The sequence below is a fragment of the Salpingoeca rosetta genome, assembly GCF_000188695.1.
Source record: "Salpingoeca rosetta unplaced genomic scaffold supercont1.2, whole genome shotgun sequence".
Lineage (NCBI taxonomy): Eukaryota > Choanoflagellata > Craspedida > Salpingoecidae > Salpingoeca > Salpingoeca rosetta.
Genome location: NW_004754932.1, coordinates 2,034,155 through 2,045,700, shown reverse-complemented (window position 1 = coordinate 2,045,700; position 11,546 = coordinate 2,034,155). Strand labels below are relative to the sequence as shown.

General features: G+C 55.2%; 3 protein-coding genes across 3 annotated transcripts in view; 1 reads left to right on the top strand and 2 right to left on the bottom strand.

The window, feature by feature from the left end:
* PTSG_01005 (uncharacterized protein) overlaps positions 1–4,455 on the top strand; it is a gene marked incomplete at its 5' end in the record, with an annotated part of 5,885 nt that extends 1,430 nt beyond the window's left edge. Inside the window, 13 exons of the mRNA XM_004998421.1 lie at positions 119–337; positions 553–754; positions 981–1,054; positions 1,211–1,253; positions 1,506–1,567; positions 1,718–1,786; positions 2,016–2,098; positions 2,287–2,326; positions 2,553–2,669; positions 2,826–2,990; positions 3,429–3,543; positions 3,866–3,957; positions 4,225–4,455. Of these exons, the coding sequence (XP_004998478.1) occupies positions 119–337; positions 553–754; positions 981–1,054; positions 1,211–1,253; positions 1,506–1,567; positions 1,718–1,786; positions 2,016–2,098; positions 2,287–2,326; positions 2,553–2,669; positions 2,826–2,990; positions 3,429–3,543; positions 3,866–3,957; positions 4,225–4,353 (1,410 nt within the window). The 3' untranslated portion in view covers positions 4,354–4,455. The remainder of the gene's footprint in view (positions 1–118; positions 338–552; positions 755–980; positions 1,055–1,210; positions 1,254–1,505; positions 1,568–1,717; positions 1,787–2,015; positions 2,099–2,286; positions 2,327–2,552; positions 2,670–2,825; positions 2,991–3,428; positions 3,544–3,865; positions 3,958–4,224) is intronic.
* Positions 4,456–4,701: 246 nt separating this feature from the next.
* PTSG_01004 (uncharacterized protein) lies at positions 4,702–9,126 on the bottom strand (the record flags this gene model as incomplete). The annotated part of the gene is made up of 8 exons (XM_004998420.1): positions 4,702–4,872; positions 5,106–5,151; positions 5,514–5,590; positions 5,739–5,816; positions 6,014–6,103; positions 6,472–6,552; positions 6,596–6,933; positions 7,185–9,126. 8 exons carry the CDS (start codon positions 9,124–9,126, stop codon positions 4,702–4,704), a joined length of 2,823 nt encoding a protein of 940 aa, XP_004998477.1.
* Positions 9,127–10,447: 1,321 nt separating this feature from the next.
* PTSG_11670 (uncharacterized protein) overlaps positions 10,448–11,546 on the bottom strand; it is a gene marked incomplete at its 5' end in the record, with an annotated part of 1,524 nt that continues 425 nt past the window's right edge. Inside the window, 3 exons of the mRNA XM_004998419.1 lie at positions 10,448–10,666; positions 10,809–10,944; positions 11,158–11,302. Coding sequence (XP_004998476.1) covers positions 10,597–10,666; positions 10,809–10,944; positions 11,158–11,302 — 351 coding nt within the window. The 3' untranslated portion in view covers positions 10,448–10,596. The remainder of the gene's footprint in view (positions 10,667–10,808; positions 10,945–11,157; positions 11,303–11,546) is intronic.

Genomic DNA, 11,546 nt, shown 5'->3' with positions numbered 1-11,546 from the left:
TCATCATCATCATCATCATCATCATCATCATCATCATCATCATCATCATCATCATCATCATCATCATCATCATCATCATCATCATCATCATCATCATCATCATCATCATCATCATCAGGTGCACGATGGCGAAGCTGTACGCTACGTCCCGGACCCCGGCGGTTGCCAGACCATCCTGCACATGGGCGACCAGAAGAGCCATGAGCAGGTGTGCGGGTACGCGAAGATTGTGTGCCCAAACAGCAGTCGTTGCGGCCCTGTTCTCCGCAAGGATCTCGTGAGGCACCTGGACCAGTGCCAGCACCACAAGTGCCCATACCACCAGCAGGGCTGTCCGGTACGCAGCCCATGGCAATCTCGTTTGCTGCAATATGGTGTCCCTTGTCTGTGTGTGTGTGCACATGTGTGTGCACATGTGTGTGTGTACACGTACGTGTGTGTGTGTGCGGTTATGTGCTGCACTTCCAACCCCGTCCTCGTTGAACAACTCATTTTACTCCTCTCCTCCTACACACTGCACTACACGTCTCACTGCTCTTCGTACGTCGCCAGTTCACGGGGAGCAAGGCCGACGTGCAGCACCACTCTGCCAGCTGCGAATATCGCGAAAGCACAGACGCCACTGCCATTGTCGTTCGCCAATTGCAGGCGCAATTGGCAAGCAAGGATGCGGAGATTGATGAGCTGAAGCGCTCTGTTGCGCAACTCACAGACCGCCTCGCCTTTGTGGAGCAAGCATTCAGGCAGCATGAGAGTACGTCGTGGTGGTGGTCGTCGTGGTGCGTGCGTGCATGTGTGTGTGTGCGTGTGTGTGCGTGTGCATGTGCATGCGCCTGTGCATGCGCCTGTGCATATGGTGGCTTGCGTGCTTGTGCACTTGTGTAAATCAAGGTGCAAACGATTTCATTTTATAGCCATGTGACCACCACCACCACCACCACCACCATGGCCACCAATATCATCACCACCTTTACCACCAGTGTCGACTGCGCTGTCGCTGGAGCGAATTGCATCAGACGTCTCCGATTCCCGCAGAGCAATTGCAGACAACACCGTCAGTCCACTCATACATGCACCCCATCCCTCTGCTCTACTCGCATGCATCTTCGTGTGCGTGTGTGAGTGTGTATGTATGTGTATGTGTGACCGTTGTTTGCACTTGCGTGCGTGGTTGCTTACACGTGTGGTTGTGTTTGTTTGTGGACTTCAGCGAGACTTGTCGACGATTCAAGCAAAGCTCGGCATCGTGGAAGGTGGGGGCGATGGACATGAGGGCAGCACATGCGGCGCCATGTTTGGCCATCACACAATACAACGCAGCACATCTCAACACGCAACACACACACACAAGCACGCACACACACGCACGCACACACACACACACACACACACACGCACACACACACACACACACAAAGCACAGTATGCGCATGCCGGTGCCGACGTACGTGCCTTGACTCATGCCCTGTGTGCCTGGTTGCGTCTGCGTTGATGTGATGTCACAGAGAGCGGGCTGATCAACCAATCGCACAAGTACAAATGCCAGGGCACCTTCGTTGGACACCAAGTGAGCCGCTGGTGCTACCTTTGACATGGCTTATGTCTTGAATGCACGAAGCGAGCGCACATTCACGACCCTGTCACACAATCCGTTCATCACCATTCACCAGTCACCGCCACTAACCACCACCACCCATACACCGTCACCACCGTCAAGGGTCCCGTGTGGGCGCTGGCGGCGCACGGCGACATGCTCTTCAGCGGATCGTCGGACGAAACAATCAAGGTGCACTCGCAAGCCGTTCACATGCACACACACACATGCATACACATGCATACACACATGCACGCACATGCGCACACATGCACGACGCTGCGCGTGTACCTGTACTTTGCGTATGTTTCCCTCGTTGCCACCTTGTTCTCATGCCCTGTTGACTGTGTGTGTGTGTGTGTGTGTGTGTGTGTGTGTGTGTGTGTGTGTGTGTGTGTGTGTGTGTGTGTGTGTGTCACAGGTGTGGGACACTGCGTCGAGCTTCACGTGCAAGCGCACACTGCAGGGACATCGCGGCACCATCCACACGCTCGTCGTCCACGGGTAAACACGCAAACTCGAATTTCCGGCCCTTGTGTGTGTGTGTGTGTGTGTGTGTGTGTGTATGTGTGTGTGTGTGTGTGTGTATGTGTGTGTGTGTGTGTGTGTGTGTGTGTGCTGTGGCAACATACAACCGCATGCCGACACATGCTGACCTACTCACCTTCAACCACACACGTTGCCGGCTTCAGGCACAAGCTCTTCAGTGGCTCCTCAGACAAAACGATCCAGGTTTGCTGCACCATGAACGATGATGTGAACCATCACATGCTCTTGTCTGAGAATTGGTTAGACATGTCATCCATCTGCCCCCCCCCCACATTTGCTCACACCCGCAACGTCAACACATGGACATGAATCTATGATGTTCCCCCACGCTAACCAACACGTGCGTGTGTTTGTGTCTGTTTGTGTTTGTACGTGTGTGTGTGTGTACGTGTGTGCGTGCATGCATCAGGTGTGGGACATTGACACGTTTGAGCTTCTAGACACGATTGACAAGCACGACGAGCCCGTGTGCACGCTCGCCGTCGCTGGCGACGTCCTTCTCAGCGGCTCCCTCAAAGTCATAAAGGTGTGACCATGGACCTGTGCCCAGGCAATGTTGGGCACGCAAAAGTGTGTGTATATGTGTATGCATGTGTGCATGTGTGTATGTGTGTCCATGTGAATCTAACCCTCACGCTGAGTGTTGCCCACTCCTTCCTCCTCCCTCTCTCCTCCCCTGCAGATGTGGGATCTGCACACCCACGAGTATCTTGGTCAGATCCAGGACCTCAACCACTGGGTGCGCGCAATGGTGGTCGACGAGCAGTATCTCTACGCCGGCTCCTACCAGACCGTATCGGTGAGCACACATATGTGGCTGTTTGTTTGTTTGTTTGTTTGTGTGTGTGTGTGTGTGCAGTGTGTGTGTGTGTGTGTGCGCGGTGTGTAGTGTGTGTGTGTGTGTGCAGTGTGTGTGTGTGTGTGTGCAGTGTGTATGTGTGTGTGTGTGCAGTGTGCAGTGTGTATGTGTGTGTTTGTGCAGTGTCTGACCACTACCACCATCATCACCACGGCTTGTGGCAGGTGTGGCCGGCGACGCGTCGCGGCCTCGGACTGGACGGCGAACCCGCACAGCGCGTGCAGGTCCTCCACTCCCCGGTACGTGCACACACGCACACATACACGCGCGTACACGCATGCACCCATGAGCACGCACACATGCACAGCACACGAGTATACATACACAGATACACACACACATGCACAGACACACACGCGCGCGCACACGCACACATGCACGCATGAACGCCTTCAGGACTCACATGTGTGCTTGGGCTGTGAGCAGGAAGGTGGGAGTGTGTATTCCCTGGCAGTGTCGGCAGATTACATCATTGCGGGAACCTTTGAGAACCTTATTCACGTCTGGAACAAGGAGTACACAAAGGTGGAGACACTCACAGGTGCGTTGCCCACTGCCCATGGAGTGTCGCTTCGTGCGTGCGAGCGTGTGCACTTGTGCGTGTTGTGCTGTGTTTGTCATCGCGTTTCCTCGTTCCATTCGAGTGCGCTCCGAGCAACTCGAGTCGCTGCACTGCTTCCACTTCCACTTCCACCTCAAATCTCTTTGGTTCTCACACCCGGCCACACCCCCCCCCCCAACGACAACGACAACAACAACAACAACAACAACAACAACAACAACAACAACAACAACAACAACAACAACAACAACAACAACAACAACAACAACAACAACAACAACAACCATCACCAACGTCACAGGGCACCACGGAACGGTGTTTGGACTGACGGTGATGCACGATGGACAGAACAAAGGACGCCTGTTCTCCACCGCTTACGACAGAACCATCAAGGTGCCTTCAACATTCACATGTCGTTGTCTGTATATCTGGCACTTTGTATGATAAACGAGCCCAGCCTGCATCCCTGCCGTTTCTTTGTCAACCACCCTGTGCAATGGCTTCCCCCTTTGTTACCATCACTTGCCCCTCGCTCCACACACACACACACACACACACACACACACACACACACACACACACACACACACACACACACACACACACACACGCACACACACACACGCCCCTCTCACCCTGTCTGTGCATTGTCTCTGTTAGGTGTGGAGTCTGGACACGTTCCAGTGTCTGCAGACGCTCTCGCGCCACACGCACAGCGTGGACTGCATCGTCATCCACAAAGGCCGCATCTTCACCGGCGCCGCCGACAGCGCTGTCAAGGTCCCGTGATGTGATGTGTTCGTTGGTTTGTTCGCGCGCGTGTGTGTGCTGTGTGTTCGTTTGTGTGTGATGTAATATGTGTGCGTGCGTGCGTGCGCGCGCGCGCGCGTGTGTGTGTGTGTGTGTGCGTGCGTGTGTGTGTGTGTGTCGTTCTTCTGCATACACTGCATCAGACGAGATTCCAAAGTGAGTTCTTGCATTTAATTCACATCAGCAGTTCAACAACGTGCACGTGTATATGATGTTACACATTCTGCAGGTCTGGCAGTAACGCGCACCAGCACGCGGATAACAGACAGCCAATTCATGTTCTTTCCTTCCTCTTCTCCTCTGTACCCCCTCCCCTTGGTTTCTTCTCTAAATGGCCTTTGATCTCCACGGTACGTCGACCCAGCCAGCATCATCCTCATCATCGCTGCTGTCGCTGCTTGTGCTGCCTCCCTTCCCTTCTCCCTTCTTCTTGTTCTTCCTTTCACCCTCTTCTTTCTTCTGCCTCTCCAGTTGTCGCTGCTTCTTCTCTTCGAGCGCCTGTGTACATGTCCACGTGAGGGTTGGTTGGTGAGCGTGAGGGAGCGAGTGAGTGTGTGTACGTTAGCGCGCGCGGATGTATGTGTTTGCATATGTGTGTATACGCATGTATACACGTGTGTACTGTGTGTGTCATGTGCTTGAGCGCCTCGATCCGTGTCTGTACATTTGCCTGTGTGTACATAGTCATTTCACGCGCGCGCAATGTGCGGTGATGGGGCAGCAGTGAGTACCTTTGCCTTTCGCTGTTTTAGCTGTTCCACTTTGCTGAGCAGTTGCCTGTGTGTGTGTGTGTGTGTGTGTGTGTGTGTGTGTGTGTGTGTGTGTGTGTGTGTGTGTGTGTGTGTGTGTGTGTGTGTGTGTGTGTGTGTGTGTGTGTGAGCATCAGTTGTGACTAGCAGTGCTAATAATATGCGACTGAGTAAACATATGGCGATGGCACAGAACCCGTCGCACAACTGTGAGTATGCACGTTGATGCGCACGGGGGGATGGGCCGAGGCAAGCACGCGCACACACATTTACGCGCGCATACAGACACACACACACATACACATTTACGCGCGCACACAGACATACACACACAGACATACATACAAACACATTCACACATTTACGCGCACACGAAAAGTGTAATGCGACCTTTGTTCCTGTTCTTCATCAAGCAGACGGTTGATGGTCGCTTTCTCTGCATCTTCCTCAATGATAGCAGTTGATTCCTGCACCCCGCACACAGGGCAGACAGAGGAAGTGATGTGGGTAGAGGCCGACAGCGGGGGAGCACGGTACTATGTACACGCAAGCACTACAGACAAAGCAATCACTTGTCCCGATGCAGGCTTCCAGCTGCATTATTGTTGCCTGTACCTGTTCTGTCGCTGTCATCTCGCGTTGAAACGCCTGCCACTCTTCCTCAGCTTTGTTGGTCACCGGTACTTGGCGCGCCTGATGTAGGTATCGTGCGCATGGGAATGAGGCAAGAAATGCGTTGGGTGCGTGCGCTAAGCATACGTGTGTGTGAGTTGTGCATGTGTGTGCGTGTGTATGTGTGTGTATGTTTGTGTGTGTGTGTGTGTGTTGCAACAGTTTCATGCGTGATTGAAATGGTGCAGCTGTTGATTTCACGATGAGCACCGCCGCACCTTTGCATCTTTGCGCTCATCGTCGAAGAAGCCTTTTGGCAAGCTGCTGCTCGTCTTTGCCTTCTTACTGCTTGGTCCCGACGACGAAGCCTGCGCAGACGATGCTGGGCTTGCCATCATCGCATCTCTAAACGACCTGCTCATTCTTCGCCCTTCTGCGTGTGTGTGTGTAAATGTACGTGTATGTATGTACGAGAGAGTGTTCGGAGGGGAGTGCGGAGTGTTGGTGGTGGTGTTTGCTTGGCCTTGCTGTCTCGTGACTTGCTTGCTGTCTTGTGTTTGCTTTGCTGTGTGTTGTTGGTGTTGCTTGTCCGCTGCTGTTGTCGTTCGCTCGTCGCAGGGATGAGGCGTTTACTGAAATTCACATAAAATCATTCACTAATTATCGGCAATGCAAGGTGAGTCGTGCGTCATCATGGTGGGTGCTGGTGGGTGTGGTGTGGGGAGAGTGACCACACCATGTTCATGTTCATGTTCATGTTGCTGGTGTTGATGTTGGATGGTGAGGACAGATGACGGTGCTGCCGTTCGAGCTGTTGCTGTTGAGGCCACGGTTGTCATGTAATGGGGACGCTTAAGTACAGGCCCCACACCTTCTTCAACCATTGTCTGCTGCTGCTGCTGCTGTTGTTGTTGTTGTTGTTGTTGTTGTTGTTGTTGTTGTTGGTGTTGTTGTTGTTGTTGTTGTTGTTGTTGTGTTTTGCGTTGCCTTTTGGCCTTTCGCTTCTGCCGCTGTCGCGCTGCCTGCTTCTCGCTCTTTGCCTTTCGCTCGTGCGCAGGCTTCTTCCAATAGTCAAACTGGCTGCTGATGACGCCGTAGATGCGCTTGCACAGGTCGTCCTTGCCGAACCGCAGCCATGCGTTGCCTTGTGCAGGTATCGCCAGCTGCTCAAACGCCGCCTTGACCACGGTCGGCCATTCTGGTGTGGCATCCAAGGCGCAGGCAACAGACACAAACGCAAGCGCGAAAACGGCGTGCGGGTGAGCCTCCGATCGGCAAGTACACATGGTGCACACGCAGACACGATTGCACACACACACACACACACACACACACACACACACACACACACACACACACACACACACACACACACAAACACACAGAAACACACAGAAACACACAGAAACACACACAGCGCACACAAACATAAACAAATTGTGCACGAACCCGCTTTCTTGTGCTGTCCCCGCTCGAAGCAGATGTCGTGGGCCTTGAGTTGCTCCTTGACAACCTGGCGCAGTTGCGCGCGAAGTTTGCTCGTCAGGACAGCACAGGTCTCCCCGCCATACCCACCGTGTGCGCTGCACCATGTACGCGTCCCCGCCGTGATGGGGGGCATCGTGGTGGCTGGGCATGGCACGACAGGGCTTGGTGCAGTCATCATATTGCCGGTCGCGGGTGTCGCATGATGTGCACGAGCAGCAGAAGCAGCAGCGGCAGCGGCAGCGGTGGCAGGATGGCTGACATCACTGATGCCACGCGTCGTGCACGCGAGACACTGAGAATGCGGAGCATGGTGGTGGTGGTGCTGTGGTGGCCGATGGGGATGGTCGCTGTTGTCAATGCCTACGTCATCATGGCCGGTGCTTGCGTGTGCGTGTGCGGCGGCAAACGCTGCAGCTGGTGCTGGCACTGCATCGTGCTGGTGATGATGATGATGGTGGTGAGTGTCATGGGCATGGTCGTGGCAGCAGCGGGCTTGGTGGTGTGTGTCCAAACCCAACGCCACCATGACGTCTGTCAGCACGTGCGCATGGATGTCGCGCGCCATGTCCTGCACGTGTGTCAGCACTGTGTTGAGCACCTTGGATGAGAGCGTGGCTTCAAGCTGCGCAACCCTCTCCTCCAGCCGGTGCATGTGGGCAGCGCACTGACCACTGCACACATCCCCACCATGCATAGTCGAGGGTGGTGCCACAACTGCTGCTGCTGCTGATGCTGATGCTGATGCTGATGCTGATGTTGATGCCAGTGCAATTGTTTGCGTTGTTGCCCGTGCTGCTGCTGATGAGGAAGACGAGGAGGAGGAAGACGAGTGCGATGACAGCTCAAGTGCCGGTGGCTGCGCCTGGGGCTGGTGCTGGTGCTGGTGCTGGTGCTGCAGCGGTGGTGGGTGCAGCGGGGTGTGTGGGGTGGGGCCTGCTGGTGCAGGCGCAGACGCGGCGCGTGGGAAGAGGGAGAGGGGATCTGGAAGCAGCGGGCGAGTGCGTTGGTCGAGTGCGAGTATGAGGCGGTCGTGGATGAGTCCGGGTGGTGGCGGTGATGGCGGGGACGCGAGTGGCAGCGGTGCCGGTGCAGACGAGAAGCGGTGCAGCGACGACACCGTGTGGGATGGGGTGTCACAAGCCAGAGCATCACCTGATGCGTGTGCTGCTGACGACGACGACAATGATGAGGGGAGTGTCGGCGTGAGATTGGGCTGGCTCAAGGGCACGCTGGTGTTTCTGAGCGCGAGCGACGTTGGCGCATCTCTTTGATGGGGTTGTTGGTGTTGTTGGTGTGATGCCAGAGTAGAAGGGGCATCAGTTGGGAACCCCGTGCTGCCACCGGCTGAACATGCGCTTCTTGACGCGGTGACTGCACCTGCTGTTGCAGCATTGCTCGTCTGCTGGTGCACCAAGGGAAACGGGTCCACAGCATACATGCTCGGTATCACGGGTGGCGCGCGAGGGCGGATGGCTCCAAGCAGCGGCGACTCTGGCCCAAGGTGGTGCTGGGCCATATTGGCTTGACTGGCATGAGCTACCGTGGTCGCTGCGTTTGTTGCTTGGATGCTCGTGTTGGCGGCGGTGGTGGCGGCGGTGGTGGTGGCAACGGTAGGGGTGGTGATGGTGCTTGATGTGCTCAAGTCAAAGCTGGGAAAGCTGTCCACCTGCTGCCCAAGCTGAACATGGGAGTGGGGATGGGCGTGGGGATATGACTGGTCGTGGCGTTCTTGGTGATGATGTGGGTGAGCGCCATAGTGCTGCTGGTGCTGGTGTTGAGGGTGGTGGTTGTGGTTGTGGTGCTGGCGATGGTGTTGGTGCCGGGTGTAGGCTTGAGCTGAGTGTGTGGTGGGCTGGCTGCTTGCACACGAGCCCGGCGCTGCCGTGGGCCTGGTGTCATGCATCACGTGCTGCTGCGCTACCTGATGCAGTGGTCGGGGCTGAGTGCTCGATGCATGCACGCTCGATGACAACAGCAAAGGTGCAGATGCAGAGGAGGTATGGGCTGCACTACCACCTGCATCTGAGACAGCATCAACGGCAGAGGGTCCAGAGATGGGAAACGAGAACAGGTCTGTCGTGCTGAGGGACGATGGGCTAATCAGCGCAGCTGTTGTCGTCATTGCCGAGGTGGACGTGGAGGCTGGCATGGTTAGCTCTGATGATGATGATGATGATGATGATGATGATGATGATGATGATGATGATGATGATGATGATGATGATGACGCTGTTGTTGCTGTTGTTGTTGTTGCCGTCGTTGTTGCTGCTGTTGACACCGCTGCTGTTGTTGTTGTTGTTGCCGTCGTTGTTGCTGCTGTTGACACCGCTGCTGTTGTTGTTGATGCTGCTGCTGTTGATGTCGTCGTTGTTGTTGGTGGAGGTGTAAATGACAGGGCCTGTGTGGTGGTGGTGGTGGCGGTGATGTTTGGGGCTGTGGCCGATGTTGTTGTGGGTGATGCTGAAGCAACCGGCCTCAATGCTGGTCTTTGTGCTGATGTTCCCGTTGTTGCCGGTGCTGCATTTGCAGTGTGAGTGGTTGCTGTCGTTACAGCAACAGATGCAGAGCTGGTTTGACAAGCGAGCTCCAGCGGGCTGTTGGCGGTTGTGTTGTTGGCGGTGGTGTCGTGGTGGGAGGGCGTATTTGTGTAACTGTCGCTGTGGCTGGCTGTGGTTGCATGGGTGAGGGTTGTGGACGGAGGAGTTGCAATGAGAGGATGCTCCTCGATGGGCGTGCTGTGCAAGACAGACGGCGTATCATAGGAGTGTGTTTGCTGATGGTGCTGTTGTTGTGGGGGTGGACACTGTTCGTGATGGTGCTGTTGCTGCTGGTGTGGGTGTGGGGGTGGCTGCCGGAGAAGAGGCGAAAACGGGTCTGTGAGGAAGGCATTGTCGGACGCTGTGATAGCGGTGGCAAACAGGTCCTGGTTGTCTGTGACGGGTGTTGTCAGCTCCTCCGGCGCTGCCCATTCCGAGACTGCAGCATGGCTCTGCGGGTCATGGCTGTGACTGGGATGAACGTGGTGTGCCATCGATCATGTCACAGCAACATCCACTCACGACGGCGGCACAAAAGCAGCCAGCTTCGTCTTCTTGGATGTGTGTGTGTTGTGTGTGTGTGCGTGCGCCGTATTGTGTGTGTGTGTGTGTGTGTGCGCGCGCCGTATTGTGTGTATGTGTGTGTGTGTGTGTGTGTCCGACAACAAAGGCAAATTGTACATTGCGTGGCTCAAAGGCAATTTTTACTTTGCGGGTGTGCAGAAAAGAAAAGCACAACAAGCGCGGGTTGAGATGTTGGATTGGCATGGTCAACACAGAAACAGAGCGAGGGCAGCGCAGGCCATATGGCGTGTGGGATGGAGGGGGCTCCTGATTTAGAGCTGCTTGCCAATGTAGGCAAGGAGGTCCACAACGCGGTGGCTGTAGCCAAACTCGTTGTCGTACCTGCAATGGGTGCGTGTGTGTGAGCGTGTGTGTGAGCGTGTGTGTGCGTGCGTGCGTGTGTGTGTGTGTGTGTGTGTGTGTGATGCAACTGCATGTGGAACTCAAATGGTTGTTGTACCGACAAGCGGAGACGGCGACCTACCAGGAGATGATCTTGACAAAGTTGTCGTTGAGGGCAATGCCGGCCTTGGCGTCGAAGATGCTGGAGGCGGTGCAGCCAACAAAGTCGGACGACACAACGTCCTCCTCCGTGTACTCCAGAACACCCTTCATGGGACCTGTGACAGCACAGCATGCGCGTATGCGGTGTAGAGTGAGGGGAATGAAGCCGTGTAGAGGTGCGAAGGGGGGGGGAAGAGAGGGGGAATATCACAGCACCATCAAACATACGAACCCCACTCCTCCATTTCAGTCACACACACACGTGCACGATGAGCCACACCATTATCCCCCCCCCCAAAAAAAAAAACCAACTCCTCACGGGGACGCACCTTCGGCGGCGGCCTTCATGGCCTTCTTGATGTCGTCGTAGCTGGCGGGCTTCTCGAGGCGGCAGGTGAGGTCGACAACGGACACATCCGGCACAGGCACGCGGAAGGCCATGCCAGTCAGCTTGCCATCAACAGAGGGCAGAACCTGCCACGGTCACAAACAGCAAAGGAAGACGGACGGGAGGGGTGCGTGAGGCAGCGTGGCGGTGAATTGTGTGCAAGCGGAAAAAGGGGAGAGGAATAAGGGTAGTGTGGAACAAGTACAATACAAATGGAACGACTGCAAAAATAGGGCAACCTCACACACACACACACACACACACACACACACACACACACACACACACACACACACACACACACACACACACACACACACACACACACAC